Source organism: Cervus canadensis, chromosome 15 (assembly GCF_019320065.1).
Source record: "Cervus canadensis isolate Bull #8, Minnesota chromosome 15, ASM1932006v1, whole genome shotgun sequence".
In the NCBI taxonomy this organism is placed as follows: Eukaryota; Metazoa; Chordata; class Mammalia; order Artiodactyla; family Cervidae; genus Cervus; species Cervus canadensis.
The window spans coordinates 56940535-56965341 of NC_057400.1; the positions used below are offsets into that span (position 1 = coordinate 56940535).

General features: G+C 36.8%; 1 protein-coding gene across 6 annotated transcripts in view; it reads right to left on the minus strand.

The window, feature by feature from the left end:
- CCDC141 (coiled-coil domain containing 141) overlaps positions 1 to 24807 on the minus strand; it is a 241259-nt gene that overhangs the window by 16969 nt on the left and 199483 nt on the right. For 5 of the 6 annotated variants that reach the window (XM_043488049.1, XM_043488048.1, XM_043488047.1 and 2 more), the window contains 5 exons: positions 23075 to 23224; positions 10087 to 10227; positions 9149 to 9337; positions 7573 to 7756; positions 3503 to 3615 (listed from right to left, as the gene is read on the minus strand). In XM_043488049.1, the coding sequence (XP_043343984.1) occupies positions 3503 to 3615; positions 7573 to 7756; positions 9149 to 9337; positions 10087 to 10227; positions 23075 to 23224 (777 nt within the window). Of the gene's footprint in view, positions 1 to 3502; positions 3616 to 7572; positions 7757 to 9148; positions 9338 to 10086; positions 10228 to 16575; positions 16755 to 23074; positions 23225 to 24807 lie in introns of those variants that run through there. The other variant, XM_043488051.1, reaches the window with a different exon arrangement.

Sequence of the window (24807 nt, forward strand, 5' to 3'; positions counted from 1 at the left end):
TGGGGGCTATAGATTAGAAGGTTGGGATTAGCATATATACATTACTATACATAAAATCAATAGCTAACAAGGACCTGCCATATAGCACAGGGAACTATACTCAATATTTTGTAACAACCTATAAGGAAAAAGGAATACATATGTGTGTGTGTGTATGTGTGTGTATCTGAATCACTGTGCCACCTGAAAATAACATGATATTGTAAATCAACTATATTTTAATAAAAAATATAATAAAGTGACAGTTGTGGAAGGAGTATTAGATTTTGAATTATAACTAAGGTTCTACTCCAGATCCACCACTAAATGTGAGTCCTCAAATAAAGCATTTTTACCCTCTCTGATTTTTAAAACAAAGAAAGCAACATCTACCTTATTACCATCACAAGGTTATTTGGAAAACACTGAGGTAATATTTATGAAAATCCTCTGTAAATATCAAAATTCTACACAAAGAGAAAGGATTATTATCACTATTTTAACCTTGACAGGGATTTCCAGGCCTGATTTTTTAATGAACTCCTGCAAAAGAGAGCCATAGAGTCATCCTTAAAAACAAAACCCAGACATTTATGCTCTCATAGAAACATCTGTAAAGTGTTAGCATCCTTTGACAGGGTTTTGTTTAGGCTCTAACTCCTAAGGGCAATGCTGATGCCTGTTTCTCTTGCCATAGAGGCCCTTCCTCATTTCTATATCCACCCAAATCAAACTTTTTTGAGCTACTGATTTTTTTTTTTTCTGTACCAATCCTTTGGGTGTTTACTATAAATGCCAAAACCTTTTTGGAAAACCTGTTTTAGGCAAAACATATTGTTAAATGTTGTGTGGGATGCTGAACTGAACAGGGTTTCCTCATGTATAATCTAGGAGAGTGGCTGGATGATCACAGTAGATATATGTGATGATTATGGTAGGAAGGAACACTGGTGCTACAGCGGATCAGAGAGGGAGTGACACAGCTAAGAAAGGAATTGTGGAGGAGGTGATATTTGCGTTTGGCCTTGAGCGAACCATTTAGATAAGAGAGATGGAAGGTCGTGTATGTGTGAAGTACAGTAGTCTGCCTTTATGTGTAGAAGATACATTCCAAGACCCACAGCGGATGCCTGAAACTGCAGAAAATACTATGTATATGTTACTACATTTTTTTCCAGTACATACATATCCATGATAAAGTTTAATTTACAAATCAGGTAGGGTATGTGATTAATAACAATGATAATAAAATATAACAAATATAGCAATATATTATAATAAAAGTTATGTGAATATGGTCTCTCATAATTTAAAACATAAAAAATATTTACTTTTGGAGTTTTTCATTTAATATTTTCTGATTGAGGTTGACTTCAGGTACCCAAAACTGAGGAAAGCAGAACTGTGGATATGAGGGGCGACTGTAAAATTTAGAAGCAGACCTGGCAGTGTGGGGCAGGAGGTCAGAACCAACCATGAGTGGAGAAGCACAATGGTTTGGAAAGACAATCAATTCCACAACACTGGAAATCCTTGAGTCTGACCTTCATTTGGTAAGCAAAGAAGAGTCTGTAGGGAGGTGTTTTGAATTTAAAAATGACACAAGCAGTATCATCTAGCAGGAGTCAATAAGTAGGAGGCTCCTGACTAGCAAAAGAGAATCCAATGGAAAGTTGGGAATGAGAAAGAGAGGGTACCATTCTGACTCCCGGGGGTGTGGGAGGAAGGGGGAAAGTGGAAGGAGGCAGAGAGTGGAAACAGCTTTCAGGAAGAATAGCATGAAGCAGAAAAGCTGGAAAGGGGTATCTCTTTAAGAGAGCATATTTTTTTTTTTAATTTATTTTATTTATTTATTTATTTTTTTTTGTCATACATTGATATGAATCAGCCATAGATTTATACGTATTCCCCATCAGTGGAGCTCACTTGGAGATGTGCAACATAAATGGGAGAGATGCTGCAGATGGCAGCAAGAGTGGAAAAGAGCAATGATATTTTGGGCTGCGTTTCAAAAGTCAGGAGAAGGGACACATCCTCAGGGGTTGGGGTAAAGGTGAGGAGGAAATGAAAAATGTTGAAAAAGATAGTATAAAATGTAAGGGGCATTCATACGTTACTGGTGGCATTATAATTGCAAAACATTTATGGAAAGCAAAGAATTTTTGTGTAGGTAATAATACAAAAGAAAGAAAAAAGTTTCATATACGAAGATGTTCACTGTAGTATTTTTTGTTGTTGTTGTTCACAGGATGAATTTCTTTCTTTTTATTATTATTTTTTTTTCATTTATTTTTATTAGTTGGAGGCTAATTACTTCACAACATTGCAGTGGGTTTTGTCATACATTGACATGAATCAGCCATGGAGTATAGTATTATTTAAAATGGTAAAAATGGGAAAATGTAGATTCTCAACCAAAGGGAGAAAAAACAATTTGATTGGATGCCCACTGAATTAAAAGCTTAGCAAACTATTTTGAAGAGAATGTTACTCAAATATCTGACATGGAAATTCATACAGAAAAAATACTTGCTGAAAATAAATATAAGTCTGTTCTAAACTGCAAGAGCACCATTGTGTCTCCATACCAACAGAAATCACAGCAATAATCATGGGTGTCTTCACATTCAGTGCTCAGGGCTATCCTGTGATTAGTTTCCTCTGTTTCCTGCATTTTATGGATCAGGAAATGGAGACTCAGGGTCATTAAGAAATATACCCTTAATACATTAAATCCCCATTCACAAATACAATAATTTGGAGAGTTGGTATTCCTAGGCGGCTGTGTTTTACCCTAGAGTCTGTACTCTTAATTACCTTACCACTGTTTCAATCCTAGATAACTCGTTCTTTCATTCAGTTATGAAAAGAACACTAATGAAATCAGTTTGGAAATGACAAAGACAAAAAATACATATGTGTGTATGTACATACCTATGTACATAGGTATGTACGCATGTATATACATATATTTCTCTATTTTAACTGGATTTTACCTAGACAAATCATAAACATATTTATTTTTACCATCAATTTTATTATTCCATGAAAGATGCTAATGATTAATATTTCCACAAAGCTAAATGTTCAATGACTATAATACCTGAAGATTAGTTTTATTTTCTCTGGGGCCACAATTTGGAAGAGAATAAAATAACTTATGTTCATTATTTATGAATGAAAACATAAGGATACTGACTGAGCAACTGAACCACAATAATATAGACTTTGATTTTAATGGCACACATTTATCCATTAGGATATGATCCATGAAAATGTAAACAAGACACCTTAATTGTGCTTAACCTTCATTCTCAGCAACATTTTTCTCTACAGTGATGGGAAAGAAACAGAATTAACTATTAAAAACAACCAAGTAATTATGTTAGAAAGTTGTGAAACAAATGTGCACATAATGTCTCTTGAGAATTTGCATTAGAACATCTTTGCACTAGAAGACACTTGGTCCACACATTTTAATTTTTATCTTTTAAACATACATATTCTGGTAAGAAGAAATTACCTTCAGCTTTTCTTCAAGCTCTGTGAGAAAGCTACATAATTCAGTGATAGATTCAAGAACTTCTTTGTGTTTGGCCACTATTTTCTTAGCATATTTCTGCCCTTCTTCAAAACCTGGGGATAAGAAGGATTAAAATCATTTTTAAAGGTCAAATACTTAGCAGAAAAAAATTCCAGCCATTAATTTATCCCAGTGTCTGACACTGGGCCTATAGATAGTAAGCACTTACTAAATATTTGTTGAATAGACAAAAGCATCATTGGAAAAACCAAGTATTCTAGAAAAATGGTTACATTTGCTGTACCGTGTCCCTCTTATGTAACCTAAATAGTGTTGTTATATTAATATTCATAAAGCTCCACTCTAACCTCTTTTTTCCTTTTCAAAACATTCAGTTGTTCTTCACTACCTAGAAAGTATACAGTCAAGGCCCTCTGTGATATAGTTTCGACCTGCCTCTCTCAAAAATATATCTCCCTAATTCCCTCACATATTTAATATCTGACCAAACTAAACTAGCAACTTTTCTCTCAAAATCCCCACAACCACTGACTATGGGAATACCCATACCCCTGTTTCTGTTGGGACAAATCCTACTCACTCTTCAAGGTATACCTCCAATGTCAAGATCTTTGTGGAAATATTCTTCATCTTTCCCAACTGGATTTTCCTCTCCCTATTGGAGTAATAATACAAGTATCTATTGTGTAGTGAGTGCATCTTATTTGTCTGTGGCTAGGTACTTTTGGAGAAGGAAATGGCAACCCACTCCAGTATTCTTGCCTGGAGAATCCCACAGACGAAGGAGCCTGGTAGGCTACCGTCCATGGGGTCGCAAAGAGTCGGACACGTCTGAGCGACTAACACAACACACACAGGTACTTTATATGCATTAGTTAACAAAATCTTCCTCTAGAAGGTTCTACTGCACTGTCCAAATGAGGAATCCCAGCCTCAGAAGAGACTCTTCAGGTGACCCAGACAATAATTGAAAGAGCAGAGATTTAAACTTAGACTACTGGACTCCACAGCTCAGACTAAAAAATATTATACATTGTTATGGACTGAACTGTGTCCCACCTAAAATTCATATATTGGAAACTCAACCTCCAGTATCTCAGAATGTAAGATTATTTGGAGATGAGGTCTTTAAAGGGAGATTAAGTTTAAAAAGGGGCCACTAGGGTGGGGTGCCAATTCATTATGATTGGTGTCCTTAAGAGAAGATCAGAGAACCTGGGTTGCTTGTGCACAGAGGGATGCCTATATGAAGAGGGAGCAAGAGAAGAGAAGCCTTAGTAAAAGCCAACTCATTGAGCCCCTTGATCTTAGGCTTCCAGCCTCTAGAGAGGAAATTAATTTTTGTGATTTAAGCTACCCAGTATATGGTATTCTGTTATGGCAGTTTTAGAAAACACGCATTTTAGACCTTTCTCACTGCATTTACCATATTGTGACTTCTAGGCATAGACTGTAGATTCCCGAATGATGGAAATAGGTTGTATAGGTCTTTATATCAATCACAGCTCCATAATATCACCTAATGGCAGAAAGTGAAGAGAAACTAGAGAACCTCTTGATAAAGGTGAAAGAGGAGAGTGAAAAAGCTGACTTAAAACTCAACATTCAAAAAACTAAGATCATGGCATCCGGTCACATTGCTTCATGGTAAATTGATGGGGAAAAATGGAAACAGTGGCAAACTTTATTTTCTTGAGCTCCAAAATCACTGCAGACAGTGACTGCAGCCTTGAAATTAAAAGACACTTGCTCCTTAGAAGAAAAGCTGTGACAAACTTGGGCAGCATATCAAAAAGCAGAGACATCACTTTGCTGACAAGGTTTGTATAGTCAAAACTATGGTTTTTTCAATAGTCGTACGGATATGAGAGTTGGACCATAAAGAAGGCTGAGCATTAAAGAAGTGAAGCTTTTGAACTGTGGTGCTGGAGAAGACTCTTGAGAGTCCATTGGACAGAAAGGAGATAAAACCAGTCAATCCTAAATGAAATCAACCCTGAATATTCATTGGAAGGACTGTTGCTGAAGCTGAAGCTCCAGTACTTTGGCTACCTGATGCGAAGAACCAACTCACTGGAAAAGACCCTGATGCTGAGAAAGACTGAGGGTAGGAGGAGAAGTGGGTGACAGAGGATGAGATGGTTGGATGGCATCACTGACTCAATAGACATGAGTCTGAGGAAACTCAAGGAGATAGTGAATGACAGGGAAGCTTGGTGTGCCACAGTCCACACGGTTGCAAAGAGTCAGACATGGCTTAGCGACTGAACAAAGTACATAATAGGTACTCAAAAAAATTTTTGAGATAAATTTATTTGTATTAAATTCTAGGTTCAATAACGATGCAGGATGATATACTATTCCTAAAGTATCTTACCTGATGCAAATTCTAAAAATGCATAGCTTCCAAACTGAACAGATGAAAACTCAATGCTGTTCATTTATTGATTCAGTGATTCATTTAGTCATCAAATAATTGTTAAGCACTTAGTATGTACCATGAAGCAGTGAATTAACAAGCAAAATCCCTTTTCTCAAGGAGCTTATACTCCAGTAACGAGAGCCAGACAACCATATATAACCATCTAATATGTCAGTTGGTGATAAGGTCAGGAATACAAACAAGGCGGAAAGTGGGATTTTGTAAGACAGGAGGATAATCACAACTTCTATAGGATCTTTGTGCTGAACTTCAATAGGCACTTAAACCTAGTGATAAAATATATTTCTCTTACCCTCAAGGAGCTTATGCTCAGTTGAGAAGACTGACAAATGAAAAGGTAATTATGCTACAGTGTAAAAAATATAATTACTGAAGAAAACATAAACCGCTTCATGGGAGTGGAGTGCCTCCAAAATTTTTTAGTACACTTATACAGCAGGAATGAAACATAACATTAGTTTTCTTTAATTTTTCAATTCATATTTTATTGTTTTTATGTATTTACCATTTCATTTGGAAAATCATTAATAATTCATTCTCATTAATTTAGTATTAGCTAATGCAATAGATGGGTGTTCGAGAAAATTTTTATGGCTATCCATGGAGAGTGAGTGTTTCAGGTAACAAGAGAGACCATCCATCTGGCAGCAGCTCTGGGCAGCCAAATGAAGCACTGTTGCTCCATCTTTTGGGGCCAGGTTTGCCCTGTCACTAGGAATTACTCTTGTTAATTACCTTGTAGTTAACAGTGTCAAGGAATTCATGAAATTATTCTTCTTGCACCCTCAAGGACTGTCACCCTCAAATGGGCATTTTAAATGGGGGCCTTTTTCACATGGAAAGGCTTTTCAGACCAACAGTCATGGAGAAGAGGAAAGCACAATCCGTGAAATGATGATTTGAATTCTCCCATTTATTCCACAAGGCTTCCCAGGTGGCTCAATGGTAAAGAATCTGCCTGCAATGCAGGAGACACCAGAGACATGGGTTTGATCCCTGCATCGGGAAGATACCCTGCAGGAGGAAATGGCGACCCACTCCAGTATTTTCGCCTGGAGAATCCCATGGGCAGAGGAGCCTGGTGGGCTACAGTTCATAGGTTTGCAAAGAGTCAGACACGACTGAGCACACACGTACTATTTATCTTCAAATGAAAGGAAGATGAGGGGAAGACCTTCCAGCTCTTACTTATATCCACAAACCTTAATCCTCATAGAAACATGAGGGCTGTAGACCTCAGTCTTAGCTTTCTACCTATTTCAAGGACTATGGGAGTTGTGTATGGTTTTGAGGACTCACTCTAATAGAAATTAGCTTTCATTTTTGCCTACATAAGCTGAGTACTATTCTGGTTTTAATGGGGAAGAAAGGGAAGAGAGAAGGAGGGCTTACAAATGGTCATTAAAAATCCACATGCTTTCATCTCCTGCAGCCAGGAGTTCCTTCCTCTATTCCCTATTATTCACTTTTGCTCTTATCTTGAACCTTTTCCCAGAATAGGCTGGCATAGTGAGAACCCTGAGGGCTTGCCACGCTCTGCTGTCTGCTAGGTTCACTAGAAACGTGTTCAGTGGTGAATCAATGGGTATCTTAAAAGAGACGTCACCATATAAGCGCTGAGCGAGGTCACTGATCTCTTGAATCCTTTCTTCTTGCTGAGGCACTGCGGGTGTGATAAACTTTTTGAACTGCTGGTGGAGGATCTCCACTGCTGCCTTGGTCTTGCATTCTGCAGAATACTTTCCCACTCTTACAACTGTGGCACTTGCATCTTCATACCAAAAGTGACACTAAATAAAAATGGGAGAAAGCACAGAGTAAAGAGACACCATCCTCCCAAATTTCTTCATTTTGCCCACTGAAGTAATTAATGTGAACTCTTTTTAAGTCCTAAGAAAGGAAATATCACAACATGATCATATACTTTTGCACTTGGAAATTAGTATATGTGCTGCCGAAGAGAGCACTGCACTTGGAAATTAGTCAGATAAGAAAGTAGAAGTATGGAAATCAATTTGGTTTTTCTGCTTTCTTAGATTTGCCTGAAGTATAATTCCTAAGAGAAAAGTTGCAGACTTACAAGAACAGGCATTCTAAAAAAAGCATTTGGCACTAAAAAGAATGCAAATATCAGCTAAACATAAGAAAAAGCTGAAACACACAAAATCCAGCCTATTTAATTGAAATCATTAACAATATATGGATAAAGTTTTGCCCAAATAACACTCCAACAAATAAATTCTTTTAGGAATAAGATTTAGTCTGTAGATGAAGGAAATATCATTTGAAGAATAGCATTTGACCTTTTCTTGATAGAAAATAGTCATATTTTCAAAGCATAGTGGAGAATTGAGACAGTTTCTCACTAAAAATAAATAACTGTGATGAAAGAAATGTGTCTGACCAAGGCCAGAAACACTTATGCTGAGTGAGAAATAGAAACACATGACTCTGTTAGGAGTTGGCTTTAAATAAGTGCCATAGAAGTACAGCAAACCTATACATCAGATATGGAAGAATGATCATTTCAATCCTCCTAATGTGGTGTTAAATCTAAAGCTCTATTATTGCATTAGTGGGAAAGAGAGAGGTTTTGTAACTTAGAATTATGGGCTACAAAAAATGCTCAGGAACTTCAAGTGTAGAGTTTCTTTACTATGAAGTGTGCAAATAATGACTTTAACTTGCCAATTTCATATAATTTATGTATACTTTGCCATTTATCCTCTTGATAAAAATGAAATAATACCAATAAGAATTTTTATACCTGAAAAATCCAATTATCAACTGTCTTTCTAAACATTCTCAAATTCTGTGAAATAAGTCATTATTGATTATTTTAGCGGATATCCAACAGTGAATATAATTAACTTCATGATGATTAAACATCTTGAGTTGACGAGGTTATGGAGAAATGAGAATTTCTCCCATGTTTCTAGTAAGAAGAGTTAAATTAGTAAAATCTTACCAAAGAGCAATTGGACAATACAATCAAAACCATGTAACATGTATCCCTTTGGTACAGCAGTTCTGCATTAGGAAATTATCCTAAGGATATAATCATGAAAAGGAGCATGATGCATGAATTTAATGACAATAATAGCTAATGCAGTGTTGTTCTAAGCAACAGAGAAGTTAAAAAAAATTACAATACAGATAACATGACAACAAGAAGAGAATACCTCTTCTATCAACTCCTGGAGATGCTCAGTCAGGTCCAAATTCTTCCTGTAATCTGTTACAACTTTGTCAAATTCATCCACATGCTTCTGCAAATCCCTCATGGCTTCCAAAAGGATATTCTCTTTATTATTTGGATAATTTAAGAAAGAAGTTTTATTCTCAACTTTTTCCATTTTCCTTTTCAAAGCCTGGGCAAAAAAAAAACTTTTTTAATGACAATCAGTTTTTATTTACTCAGCTAGTTAGTAATTAAATATTGGGAAAACTTTGAAAAACTTTTATAGCTTCCTTCACTTAATATGTTAAAATAATAATTATTAAAACACATTTTGGAAAGAATAGGTTTCCTTTCAGATAGTTTATTGATTCAGAATTCAGCAATAATAGAGAAAATTTACTCTACAGCAGGATCTATTCAATAGTTTGAGAATGCTATGATTTTTTAAAAAAGACAAAGACCATAAAATCAAATATTTTATTGCACTCAGCTCACTGTCTCCTGAGAAAGCAATCAAATTAGCCAGCATAAGCAATAATCAGGAAAGGTATTAGGGCCTGCAGGAGCAGTGGAAGAAGCTCCTGATATAGGTGAGTGCAAGGAAAGAAAAAGGGGTGTATAAGAGGTGTGTGTGTGTGTGTGTGTGTATGTGTGTGTGTGTGTGTGTATAGTGGGGAGAATGGGAGCAATGAGGCTGGATAGGTTTGACAGAGATCATTCTGGAGATGCTTCAAGAGATAAATCAATAAATTATGTATTTTACATGAAGCACCCAATTGTTATAAAAACTAAAAACTATCTTTTCAGTTCTAATGGTATAAAAAAGCCTAAGAGTTAGGCATTTAGAATTGAAATGCAAAATAATTTTGCAATAATCATAGCATAATTATAGCATTATAATCATAGCATATCACACACATACAAGTATATTCTCATTACCTGTAGTTTTTCAGCATACATATCCACTTGTTGAATTTGATATTTGAGAGCTTTTAGATTTCGAGCTTTTTCATTTTTCTTAGTGTAATTAAACTTCAAATTGTTGAATTTCTTTTTTATTTCTTTGAATGATTCTTTGAGCTACAGTTCAATAAAAAGAAACCAGTGATTTCCTTAAAATGAGAACACTGATATTCATTTGCAATAAATCAAGATATCTATACTTCAAAATCTTTATAATCTTTGAAATGTATCCAGAGTGATTTTCAATAGAAAGCAAGTCTGCTAAGTGAATATATAATGTGAATTTAAACATATTCTCCAAGTATGCTGCTGCTGCTGCTAAGTCACTTCATTCGTGTCTGACTCTGTGTGACCCCATAGATGGCAGCCCACCAGGCTCCCCCATCCCTGGGATTCTCCAGGCAAGAACACTGGAGTGGGTTGCCATTTCCTTCTCCAATGCATGAAAGTGAAAAGTGAAAGTGAAGTTGCTTAGTCGTGTTCAACTCTTCCCAATCCCATGGACTGCAGCCTACCAGGCTCCTCTGTCCATGGGATTTTCCAGGCAAGAGTACTGGAGTGGGTTGCCATTGCCTTCTCCGGGTATAGGTAATTATAAATTGTTCTTAGTATTTTTTGACTTGTAATTTATAATTAGGATTACAGTTATAGAACATCCTTTGGCCTTCAAACAAGAACAATTTTGTGATAGATTTTTAACAACTCTAATTTTCTTATTTGTATTTATTTGACATTATTTTACAACTCATTCTATTCTCTCTGTGCTAATATTTGTCTCAGATCCTTCCATATTCCACTGCTCTTACAGTTATCATGATAAACTTATTAAGTCTCCCAGGAGCAGTTCATGTTGCAGAGGTCAATGGCGTGTTAACATTTAGCCCAATGAGGACATTCAGTTCAGTTCAGTTCAGTCACTCAGTCATGTCCGACTCTTTGCGACCCCATGAATCGCATTAATGAGGTAGAAAAGGAGACCCAGTATGAGAGTCAGTAGGAAAAGGGCTGTATTTGTTCAAATCCAATTAAAAATTATTTTTCACAGACAGTTCCCAGAAGGGATTTACTTCTTAGATATAAATGATTTAGATATAAATCATTAACTTCAAGAGGGCCTCAAAAATGGGATGTAGAGTGACAGTTGTTGCCCATGGTGGCTATGCTAACTTGTGCATAAACAGAGTATGTGGCTGTACACTGAAAACAGGGCATAGATGATGACTTTCTTAAAAACAAACAGTTCCGCTTTATCAGTGAAGCAAAATTCTAAGCAGTCCAGTTCAATTAACCACACGGCTTTCTGTGCCCTTCTCCAGATTCAAGAAGGATAAACATCTTGACAGGCGGCTCACTCTATAATGTCAGCAAAGAGAAGTACAGAGAAAATATAAAGCATCTCAGATTATATGGGAGCATTTAACAGCCAAGAATGAACAATGTCATGGTTGATAAATTTGAGCTATGACAAGAAGTCAGGAAAACATTAAAATTCTTTTCAATGACAGCAAGTAAATTATTTGGGAGGGAATAAAGGTTGTGCACATGCTGGATTTTAGGCTTAAAATGCAGAAAAACTATCTGCTCGAGAAAAATGCTCATTTTCTCAATTCTTATTTCAAATTCTGCATATTATACAGATAAAACTCTGATCTTTAACACTTTCTGAAAACAACAATCAATAAAGCCCTAATTGTATACATGGAAATTATTATATTGATTCAATTTTTGCATTTGCTATACCTATACTTCTATACTATACCTATACTACACTGTATACTGTGTTGTTTATATGACAAGTGAAATTGTTGAGCATTAGCTTTAAATTACAAGCACAGAGACCACATAAAATATTCCAGTTGATAAATTAGTAATATTATAGAGAAGTGGAAAGAATTATAACTCCAAAATTTGAAAATTATTCCTCTATTAGAATTCAGAAAAAATATTTAAAAGATAACATTCAGCTGCTATGTTTACAAAATAAACAATTCATATTAAAATTTTTTGACAGTGGATGTGTTAAAATGTGTGTGTTTGATATTAGTGGGAAAGCACAAATGAGGACAATTTTATGAGGTTAAGATATGAAGAGATAGTAGTACAACAATGTGAATGCCCTAAAATCACTTATATGTACTCCTAAAATGGTTAAGATGGTAAACTTTATGTTGTGTCATTCAGTACAGTTAAAAATACAATTTTTATTTTTAATAACAATAAATAAAGTAAAAATGAAAGGAAAAATATGTACAGTCACTAACATGTATACAATACATGTATACACTAACATTTATTGGAAAACAAAGTTTTATATTCTTTTTTACTCCTTACTGTACCATAACATATATTATAGACTTCAGTCTGGACAAAAGAAGAGGGACTCTGTCATCAACCTGATAACCACTGAGTTATGCCCACTTGTTTAAATGGGAAAAAAATCAACATCTATTTGAAAACTACATGATAAATGAAGAAAGGCTGAGCCTTAACCTTTTAATTCTAAGTGATGACATTTAAAGTCTACTTTGGATTAAGAAATTTGAGGCTGATAAATGATAAGTGCAATTTTATTTCTGTTTGCCTCAGAATGTATGCACTTTCACTGAAGATGATTTATAAGGCCAAAGAATGTTCATGGTGCTGTGGGTATGTGAGATGGGATCATTTCAGACATATGACCTCCTTTGACAAACTTGTTGGCACTTTTCTCTTTTGGTCCCACTGGAAATCCACTTAAATCCTGAACCTTTCCCAGCTCAAATTCAAGACTATTGCAGATACAAGTTGAAGGCAGCAAGCATGAAATACCTTCAGCAACCAGATTTTCAAAAAAAAATCTAGCCATGTCTAATTTTCTTACCTGTGCATTCTAATATGAAAACTTCCCATCTAATACCCATATAACTTGTTTATATGTATTTTTTTTTAAAAAACTGAGTGCCATGGTTGCTCAGCTATGGTATCATTGTTCATGCATGCAGCTGTTTTAAACTTTAGTTAGCTCATCAACAATTGGGAATGGTGGAGATGGCCAAGACAACTGCTCAACCAGAGCACAGAAAGAAGGAAAAACACCCAAAGTTTGGGGCAAGGAAAAGTTTACCCTATTCAAAATCTTTAAATGTTGTTATAATTTGTATTGTTAAAATTTCTGAAAGTCTTAAGAAAATCAGGGGAAGGATACTTTTTAAAATGCACAGTGTGATTTTCCTATCTTTCCACTTGTCCAGCTCCTCCAGAGTTGCTGTGGAACATAGCTGTAATTAGAAAAAAAAATCATTAAGACTTAAAACTGCAGTTCTTTTGAAACTAACATAATGAGCATCTTCACCAAATTTCCCAGGGAGCAGTAAACCGCTCTCAGGGTTAGACATAAACAAAACTTCTTAGGGAAGAAGCAAAAGGGAACAAAATGGACAACAAAGAGGCTGGCTTGCTATTTTAGTCTTCACGAAGCGGCTGAGGCAACTTTGGCACAAGGATGCATTATTTGTGAGTCTGTTGTTGGCAAGGCCAATTTATGTGAGGGACATGGGACATTTTAATACTAAGACAACGTCCTTAAAACAAAATCCTTTCATTAGAACTACGGCACATGATTGGCCAGAAGCAAAAATACAAAACAAGTAGTCCATTTCTCTTAATGTCCATTTCATGAGCTTTATTTCTTGCCCACCATTTTGCCTACTCCAGAAAAAAAAAGTTTTCTGATGATCATTTTCAGTAACAGAAAGAAGGCTACAATGTTATAACTCCCCAGGGATGCTTCATTTGAAATGAAGTGGCCCCAAACTCCTAATTTAACCTGAGTGACTTGCTATAATTATTAATGGTAACTTTAGCTTTAGTTCTGGAGAGATTTCAGGACCAGACTTTCTTGGCCTCCTCCTGTTCAGCAACCACATTACTGTCTTCCTGCACTTACGACAAGTCTTGTAGAAGCAGAAAGTGGGGCAGTTTGGAAGGAGAAGACAATTGCTCCATTTTAAATTGCAGGTGGCAGCACATCTTAGTAATAGCTATTCATCCACTCTGCAAGTTTTGTGTGTTCACAATATATTTACATTTTATTTTCTGAACATGATAGCCATGATTTGACAATTTCAGTTTTTTATCTTCTACAGTAAGAAGAGTAATTTTGCAGCTGTTAAACACCAAACTTCCAACAGATTTTAACCCAACGGAATGGACAGTTCAGAACAATTATAGTCTTTTCTATCGTCTTATAAATACCAACTAAATGGACTCACACTGGGGTCTGGTGATGAGCAGTTGTGATTGTGAAGTCCCTTGGGCTTTAAATTGCCCTAAACTATTAGTTTCCTAAGGACTGTGGTGTTCTATGGCTTGGGAGACAGTGGTCACATAATAATATTTGTTGAATGATAATAATTTAGTTTTTCCTTAAAATGATAAATTAATACCATCAATTTTAAAAATAGTAATTAACTGCACTATACCATAGTGCTGCCTCATCTATGCCCTCTTTTTCTGCTTCCTTTCCTGACAATTGGTGACTGTCCATAGTCATTTGTCAAAAGCAAAAACCACACAATGTCAGAGGGTTTCCCTGGTGGCTCAGTGGTAAAGAACCTGCCTGCCAATGCAGGAGATGCGGGTTTGATGCCTGGTTCTGGAAGATCCCCTGGAAAAGGAAACAGCACCCCACTCTAGTATTCTTGCCTGGAAAATCCCATGGACAGAAAACCCTGATGGGCTACAGTCCATGGGGTCGCACAGAGTCCAACATGACTTAGCGACTAAACAACAATATAAGGAAAGGAGAACATCAAGGCTGTACACTGTCACCCTGCTTATTTAACTTATATGCAGAGTTCAGTTCAGTTCAGTTGCTCAGTCATGTCCGACTCTTTGTGACCACATGAACCACAGCACGCCAGGCCTCCCTGTTAATCACCAACTCTCAGCGTTTACCCAAACTCATATCCATTGAGTTGGTGATGCCATCTAACCATCTTATCCTCTGTTGTCCCCTTCTCCTCCTGCCTTCAATCTTTCCCAACATCAGGGTCTTTTCAAATGAGTCAGTTCTTCGCATCAAGTGGCCAAAGTCTTGGAGTTTCAGCTTCCACATCAGTCCTCCCAATGAATATTCAGAACTGATTTCCTTTAGGATGGACTGGTTGGATCTCCTTGCAGTAGGAGATATGTACTCTGCATATAAGTTAAATAAGCAGGGTGAAAATATACAGCCTTGATGTACTCCTTTTCCTATTTGGAAAAGTCTGCTGTTCCATGTCCAGTTCTAACTGTTGCTTCCTGACCTGCATACAGGTTTCTCAAGAGGCAGGTCAGGCAGGTTAGGTGTATGCAGAGTAAATCATGAGAAAAGCTAGGCTGGATGAAGCACAAGCTGGAATCAAGATTGTTGGAAGAAATATCAATAACCTCAGATATGCAGATGACAACATTCTATGGCAGAAAGAAAAGAAGAACTAAAGAGCCTCTTGATGAAAGTGAAAGAGGAGAGTGAAAAAGTTAGCTTAAAGCTCAACATTCAGAAAACTAAGATCATGGCATCCGGTCCCATCACTTCATGGCAAATAGATGGGGCAACAGTGGAAACAGTGGCTGACTTTATTTTGTGGGCTCCAAAATCACTGCAGATGGTGACTGCAGTCATGAAATTAAAAGATGCTTACTCCTTGGAAGGAAAGTTATGACCAACCTAGACAACATATTGAAAACCAGAGACATTACTTTGCCAACAAAGGTCCATCTAGTCAAGGCTATGGTTTTACCAGTAGTCATGTACGGATGTGAGAGTTGGACTATAAAGAAAGCTGAGTGTAGAAGAATTGATGCTTTTGAGCTGTGGTATTGGAGAAGACTCTTGAGAGTCCCTTGGACTGCAAGGAGATCCAACCAGTCCATCCTAAAGGAAATCAGTCCTGGGTGTTCATTGGAAGGACTTATGTTGAAGCTGAAACTCCAATACTTTGGCCACCTGATGTGAAGAGCTGACTCATTTGAAAAGACCCTGATCTTGGAAAGATTGAAGGCAGGAAGAGAAGGAGACGACAGTGAATGAGATGGTTGGATGTCATCACTGACTCAATGGACATGAGGTTGGGTAAACTCTAGGAGTTGGTGATGGACAGGGAGGCCTGGCGTGCTGCAGTCCATGGGGTTGCAAAGAGTTGGACACAACTGAGCGACTGAACTGAAGTGAGTGTTATTCCTTGTGTATGTATCTATGGCAGCAGCATTCCTGTATTCTAACTTATTGCTGCTAATCTGCCTTATCTCCTTGGAACTAAATGACAGAAGAATAAAAGAATCTGTGTAACTGGAACAAGAAACTATGACATATGGAATACATACAAACATACATACATATATATTAATATATGTGTGTGTGTGTATGTATGTATATATATTAAATTTCTTTCCATTTCTTTCCTGATGGGTAAGATGTTGGTACACTGTAGAAATTTCAGGCTGAAGTAACATAATTACATGCAAACTTCTGTTCGCAAAATTTACTTTGAGAAAATGAGTACCAACCCAATTCTGTCATTACTATTCTTCTCTGCAAGGTAATTGTTTGTGACCCATAATGAGACTCCAGTGACAAATTTCCATTAACATAATGTAAACATAAAGGAAATTTTTTGGTCAGGCTGCAAGAAGAAAACATGTTCAATATTAACTTATTAAATTTCTAAAGAAGTGTAAAGAATAAGGAACTGATGATGTTCTGTCATGTAATAAGGCAAAGAACATCTATAATGTTTTGTGTATTAACAACTTATTTATACGGCCAGGCAAGAAAATGTATAGTGAGATTTAACATTCATGCATACAAATATATCTTTGTGTGAAATGAGTGGAAAAAACCTCCACAAAATCTGGCAGTCTGAAGGTTGTGTTCTTTAGTAGACAGTTCAAAGTCAGTGAACCTTCAAGAAGCACTTTAAATGCATTGGAAGCAAAATATTGAGTTTCAAAATCAACTTAAAAAATCAAATGCTCGGTCTACTTCTCTGAAGGGGTACCTGACTATATTTTTCATGTAAAAAATTATTGTAATATATTGATTTTAATTTTATGTAATTTTAAGCACTTGTACCAAATACTACTACTACTACTAATAAAAAATTTTAAGTATCAAATATTATTACCGCTCAGAGTCTGGTTCTGACATTCACAATACAAACTAGGCCACACATATCTTTATTTTACTAATTAATATTCCCAATAGGCACCACAAAACCCAGGTTGTGCAGTCTTTGTGGTGCTGCCAACACTATAAAGTGCCTCATTTCAGCAGCTGAGGAAGGTTTCTTGCTACAGGTTACTAATGAAGAAGTGGTCAACCACAGAGTCTTCAAAAAATAAGAAATTCTGCACCATCTGAAAGCAATTCTTGTTGGTGCCTTTATTTTAAAAAACACTCTTTAAGATTAAAGGGCAATAGATGCATTCTTAGAAAAGTATAACCTTCAAAAACTGAACCAGGAAGAAATAGAAAATCTTAACAGACCCATCACAAGCATGGAAATAGAAACTGTAATCAAAAATCTTCCAACAAACAAAAGCCCAGAACCAGATGGCTTCACAGGTGAATTCTACCAAAAATTTAGAGAAGAGCTAACACCTATCCTACTCAAACTCTTCCAGAAAATTGCAGAGGAAGGTAAACTCCCAAACTCATTCTATGAGGCCACTATCACCCTAATACAAAAACCAAACAAGGAATTCACAAAAAAAGAAAACTACAGGCCAATATCACTGATGAACATAGATACAAAAATCCTCAACAAAATTTTAGCAAACAGAATCCAACAACATATTAAAATGATCATACATCATGACCAAGTGGACTTTATCCCAGGGATGCAAGGATTCTTCAATATTCAGAAATCACTCTAGGTGATACACCATATTAACATATTGAAAGATAAAAACCAAATGATTATCTCGATAGATGCAGGCCTTTGAAAAATTCAACACCCATTTATAATGAAAACTCTCCAGAAAGCAGGCATAGAAGGAGCATACCTCAACATAATAAAAGCCATATATGATAAACCCACAGCAAGCATTACCCTCAAGTGCAAAAAATTGAAAGCATTTCCCCTAAAGTCAGGAACAAGAGAAGGGTGCCCACTCTCACCACTACTATTCAACATAGTTTTGGAAGTTTTAGCCACAGCAGTCAGAGAAGGAAAATAAAGAAAAGGAATCCAGATTGGAAAAGAAGAAGTAAAACTCTCACTGTTTGCAGATAAATTATCCTCTATATAGAAAACCCTAAAGACACCACCAGAAAACTACTAGAGCTAATCAGTGAATATAGTAAAGTTGCAGGATATAAAATTAATACACAGAAATCCCTTGTATCCCTATACACTAACAATGAGAGAACAAAAAGAGAAATTAAGGAAACAATCCCATTCACCATTGCAACAAAAATAATAAAATACTTAGGAATAAATTTACCTAAAGAAACAAAAGACCTATATATAGAAAACAATAAAACACTGATGAAAGAAATCAGAGATGACACAAATAGATGGAGGAATAAACCATGTTCATGGATCAGAAGAATCAATATAGTGAAAATGAGTATACTATCCAAAGCAATCTATAGATTCAATGCAATCCCTATCAAGCTACCAACGGTATTTGTCACAGAACTAGGACAAATAACTTCACAATTTGTATGGAAACACAAAAAAACCTCGAATAGCCAAAGCAATCTTAAGAAAGAAGAATGGAACTGGAGGAATCAATCTGTCTGACTTCAGACTATACTACAAAGCTACAGTCATCAAGACAGTATGGTACTGGCACAAGACAGAAATATAGATCAAGGGAACAAAATAGAAAGCCCAGAGATAAATCCATGCACCTATGGACACCTTATCTTTGACAAAGGAGACAAAAATACACAATGGAGAAAAGATAATCTTTTTAACAAGTGGTGCTGGGAAAATTGGTCAACCCATAAGAGAATGAAACTAGAACACTTTCTAACATCATATACAAAAATAAACTCAAAATGGATTAAAGATCTAAATTTAAGACCAGAAATTATAAAACTCCTAGAGGAAAACATAGGCAGAACACTCTCTGACATAAATCAAAGCAAGATCCTCTGTGGCCCACCTCCCAGAGTAAATGGAAATAAAAGCAAAAATAAATGGCACCTAAGTAAACTTAAAAACTTTTGCACAGTGAAGGAAACTAAAACCAAGGTGAAAAGACAGACTTCAGAATGGGAGAAAATAATAGCAAACAAAGCAACTGACAAAGAATTAATCTCAAAAATATACAAGCAACTCCTGAAGCTCAATTCCAGAAAAATAAATGACCCAATCAAAAAATGGGCCAAAGAACTAATTTCTTCAAAAAGACATACAGATGGTTAATAAACACATGAAAAGATGATCAACATCACTAATTATCAGAGAAATGCAAATCAAAACCACAGTGAGGTACCATCTCACACCAGTCAGAATGGCTACTATCAAAAAGTCTACAAACAATAAATGCTGGAGAGGGTGTGGAGAAAAAGGAGCCCTCTGACACTGTTGGTAGGAATGCAAACTAGTACAGCCCCTATGGAAAACAGTGTGGAGATTCCTTAAAAAACTGGGAATAGAACTGCCATATGACCCAGCAATCCCAGTGCTGGGCATACACACCAAGGAAACCAGAATCGAAAGAGACACATGTACCCCAGTGTTCATCACAGCACTGTTTATAATAGCCAGGACATGGAAGCAACCTAGATGTCCATTGGCAGATGAATGGATAAGAAAGCTGTGGTACATGTACACAATGGACTATTACTCAGCTATTAAAAAGAATGCATTTGAGTCAGTTCTAATGAGGTGGATAAAACTGGAGCCTATTATACAGAGTGAAGTAAGTTAGAAAGAAAAACACCAATACAGTATATTAACACATATATATGGAATCTAGAAAGATGGTTATGATGACCCTATATACAAGACAGCAAAAGAGACACAGATGTACAGAACAGACTTTTGGACTCTGTGGGAGAAGGCAAGGGTGGGATGATTTGAGAGAATAGCATTGAAACATGTATATTACCATATGTGAATAGATGACCAGTCCAGGTTCAATAAATGAAGCAGGGCACTCAGAGCTGGTGCTCTGGGACAACCCAGAGGGATGGGATGGGGAGGGAGGTGGCAGCGGGGTTCTGGATGGGGGGACAAATGTACACCTGTGGCTGATTCATATTAATGTATGGCAAAAACCACCACAACATTGTAAAGTAATAGCCTCCAATTAAAATAAATTAATTAATCAATAAAGAAATTATCACAGAGGTTGGACTAAAATATTCTCATCTCAAAGTTGTATCTGTCTTATAACAAACTTTCATATAAATATTTTAATATATTAATATTTCCTGAATAAGAACCAACTGTATAGCACTGGGAACTCTCCTTAACACTCTTTAATGACCTATAGTGGAACATAATCTAAAAAAGAGTAGATATATGTATATGTGTAACTGATTCAGTTAGTAAAGTAGAAACTAACACAACATTGTAAATCAACGATACTTCAATAAAAATTAATTTTAAAAAGATTAAAGGGAAATGATCTCTGATAAAATAAAATCTTCATTTAGTACAGTTTCATAAAATAATTATAAATTGAGTACTGTTTGTAAAGGAATAACATCAAATCAGCCAGAGAGATAAATACATCATGTTTTGAATTAAGTTTTGTGAGTAGACAAATTAAAATTCTATTTTAAATATAAAGTTTGTTCAAATAAATGCTTTTGTATTCAATTGAGAAAAAAAGAAAAGAAAGGAAACAGGCCAAAACTTTTTAAGATCCTTTAAACATGAAACTGTAACTAGTGTCAAGCATGAGTTGGATGTGAAGCAGAAGCAAATGAGAAGAATCACTCTCTTAATATTTAAGATCATGTTGAAGGGATATCTGATTCCTAAATCAAACCCACACGTATCTGGTTTCTCGTTCTTGTTCTGGTACAGACAATCCCAGGCGTCCCTGCTATGACTGGAAGGGCCATCTGTCTTCCCAGCCTGCTGGCTTCCAGCACAGGGTCATGACGAGGCAGCCTGTAAATAGAACCACTGTGGGAAGGGCCTGAACCACTGTGGGGAGACCCAGGCCCACAAAGGCCACGGCGCTTCAGGAAGAGGGATGCTGAGCCGTAGGCAGCCAGGAATAACCTTTAGCTTGCTCTCTTCTGCTTTCAATAAAACAGGGCTGAACATCACAGTAAGGACAGAGTTTCAGCAAGAAAAGTTTACAAAAAAAAAAAATTTTTTTTTTTTTTTTAAGGAAGAGGAGGAAGATGTAAGTGAAGAAAGAAAACAATTTTGGGAGAAGGTAGTAAAAAAATTATTTCCATGACTCTGAATCTAAATTTTACATCCTTGGGGAGAATCAAGGTTGCTTTTCTTAACAAGATCTGGCTGAAGTGTTGCTAACTGCAGGACATGACCTGGAAGAGGCCATTCTACATAGAGGACAGGCTACACTAGGTGTTTAACTCTGAGCAAATAAAGAGTCTCTGGCCCACAGTGGCTCCTGGAACACATATTTGGAAGCAGAAACTCCACAGTCCTGTGGCACATTGCTCCACTGAAAACCTGGTGATGCTAGTATCCCTCCTGCTGAATGGGATCCAAGCGCCCTCTCCTGCTCTCTCCCCCTCTTACTTTCCTTCCAGTCCTGCTCCTTTCTTGCACTTGCCTTTGGCCAAAAAGGGCTTGACGACGACCCAGGTTGACTCAAACTTCAGTCTATGCTCTAATGTTGATAATAGTTGATACTCACTGGGCTGAAATTGTGTAACTTGGGCATAAGCAGAACAATAAAGAAGTTTTACTACTTCGTTCCCCCTCCACTCACTTTCCTCATGGGCTTGAGATTAATGGACTTAATGTCTTGCTTTAAAAAGAGATAAGTCTAGAATTATGGTACCTTCTGTCCTATTGTCAGTTCCAGTAAGGAACCAGGGCCCATGCTATCCTTTATTTTTCTTCTAAAACAAGTAAACCTTTGTATGGAAAGTTTAACTAGGGGAGGGTGGCGCTGTAGTTTAGTGTGTGTCTTAGGGAGGGAGGTGGGTAGAATTGAGAGAGAGGAGGTGGAATTAAGGAGATGTATCGAGAGAGTAACATGGAAACTTATAATACCATATGTAAAACAGACAGGCAATGGGAATTTGCTGAATGACTCAGGGAACTCAAACAGGGACTTTGTGACATTCTAGAAAGGTGGGGTGGGGAGGGATATGGGAAGGAGGTTCAGGAGGGAGGGGACATGGGTGTACCTATGACTGATTCTTGTTCATGTATGACCAAAAACCACAAAATTCTGTAAAGCTAATATCCTTCAATTAAAAAAATAAAGTGGCAAACAATAAAAAACAATTAAAAAAATGAAGATAACTTTCACCTGTTATTTCTTTTTCTCTAGAAGTTGCTTTGCCAGAGAAGCCACTTGGTTTGAGTAAATATGAAAGAAGCCACTTGACTTTAGTGATAATACTTTGTAACCTCTGAGGCAGCAAGCTTCCTACCCTGACCCTTCATCATGAGTCAGTGGAACTTAAATAGCCTCTCAGCAGGCTGGAGCTGGCTGTACCGGGAAGGTGTCACCCTTCTGCCCTGATGAGCTATAGCCACTCAAGCAAAACTACTGCTATAAGGGTTTGGGGTGGGTGGGGAGGAGCAAGCAAAAAACCATAGTACTACATTCCAGGTTCTATACACTGACAGCATACTGACTTCAACAGTTTTGGGAGTTTAAAATATACTCTGTACTCAACCTTTCTGAGCTGTGAGGCCACTGCTTGGTAGATTAAAAGGTCAAGGGTAAAAAGAAAGTCTCCTGATTTACTGTGTGTGTATGTGCATGTGTGTGTGTGTGTCTGTGTGTGTGTGTCTGTGTGTGTGTCTGTGTGTGTTCCCACCTCGCTTATCTCATCCCTTGTAATGCAGAACTCCAGGCTGCGGGTCAGGGCCCGCTCATGGTCCTCAGCCTGGGCACGCCAGGTCAGACAGTCCCCTTCAAGCATGTCCAGCTGTTGCTGCAGGTTCTTTGCAGAAATGTTCGAGCAGTTCTGAAAATGAAAGAGAAGTGAAAATGATGAAAGGAATGGGCAAAATGGCAATGAGAACAACACGCTATTTACCTGCATTGTGATACTCATAAATGACAATAAAGAAAATAAGCTCCTGATTTATTTTACCTTAAACTTCTTTGATTTCAGAAGGATTTCAGAAGAAAGCCAGACACCAACATCCAAAGTTGTGAAAGACAAACTCTTACATTTTTAGTCTCGAAACATTCAGTTTTGAAGAGTTGCTCATCATACCCAATGCCTCAGAGACACCGTTCAATGTAAGGTATAATTTTTACTTCAAAAGGCATAAAATATGCATTAGAAACATTTGGCTTCTACACTGTAATTTTCTTGTCAACTTGAGGTTAGCCTCAGGTTCATTCTGCAAGCGCTCCCATCTCTACTCAGTGCAGGGGCTCCAGAAGCCAAAGCCAAACGTGAATTGGAGAACAATTAACACTATTTGTGCAAAGTGAGATGTCTTCCTTGCTCTTTTCTTTTAAAAATAAATCTACTAATGAAAGAAAACTCTTTAAAAGAAAGCTCCTTCTTGGGAAAAAGAGTCTATTAATAGCAACAGAAATTTTGTATTTCTTTCAGATTAAAAAAAGTACTTTAGATTTACTGAATTCCATATAGTTTGGGAGATCAAACCAGTTAATCCGAAAGGAAGTCAACCCTGAATATTCATTGGAAGGACTGATGCTGAAGCTGAAGCTCCAACACTTTTGCCACCTCATGTGAAGAGTCGACTCATTGGAAAACCTGATTCTGGGAAAGACTGAAGGCAGGAGGAGAAGGCAATGACAGAGGACAAGATGGCATCACCGACTCAAAGCTCATGAGTTTGAGCAAAGTCCAGGAGACAGTGAAGGACAGGGAAGCCTGGGGTGTTGTAGTCCATGGGGTCACAAAGAATCGGACATGACTGAGCGACTGGACAACAGCAATATAGTTTAGTAGCATCTTAAATGAACTTTGAAATAAAATTAGCCATTACGATTTTTATTAATGTTATACATATTGGGCAGAATTAACATAATCTTTTCTTCCCTCAAATCCTCAAATTAAGAATTTGAAGAAGGAGTTTTTGTTTTTGTTTTATTTTTATATCAGAACCCAATGTGTTATTTAGGAAAATTTAATCTGGAATTATTTCCATCTCTTTTAAGCTCCTTTGGTAAGGTCAGTCCAGTGGAAAAAGCAGATCCAATGACTGGTACCCAGAGGCCTGCGTGGAGCCAAGGTGCTTGGGCTCCTCTACTCTGGGCTTTTGTGGATAAAGTAGCTTCTCTGGGATCAGATTCTTCATCTGAAGATGAGGATCCTGGGTCTGACTATCTCAAGGCTACCTTTCAGATCTAACACGCTAAAGCATTGTCCAACAGAAATACAACATGAGCCACATGAATAATTTTAAATTTTTTAGTAGTCATATTAAAAAGAAACTGGTAAAGTTAATTTTCACAAAATAGTTTGTTTAAACAAATATAAAAAACACTAGTAAGGTTTTCTTTTTCATATTAAGTCTTTGAAATCAAGTGTATATCTCACACTTAGACTAAATTTCAATTATTGCT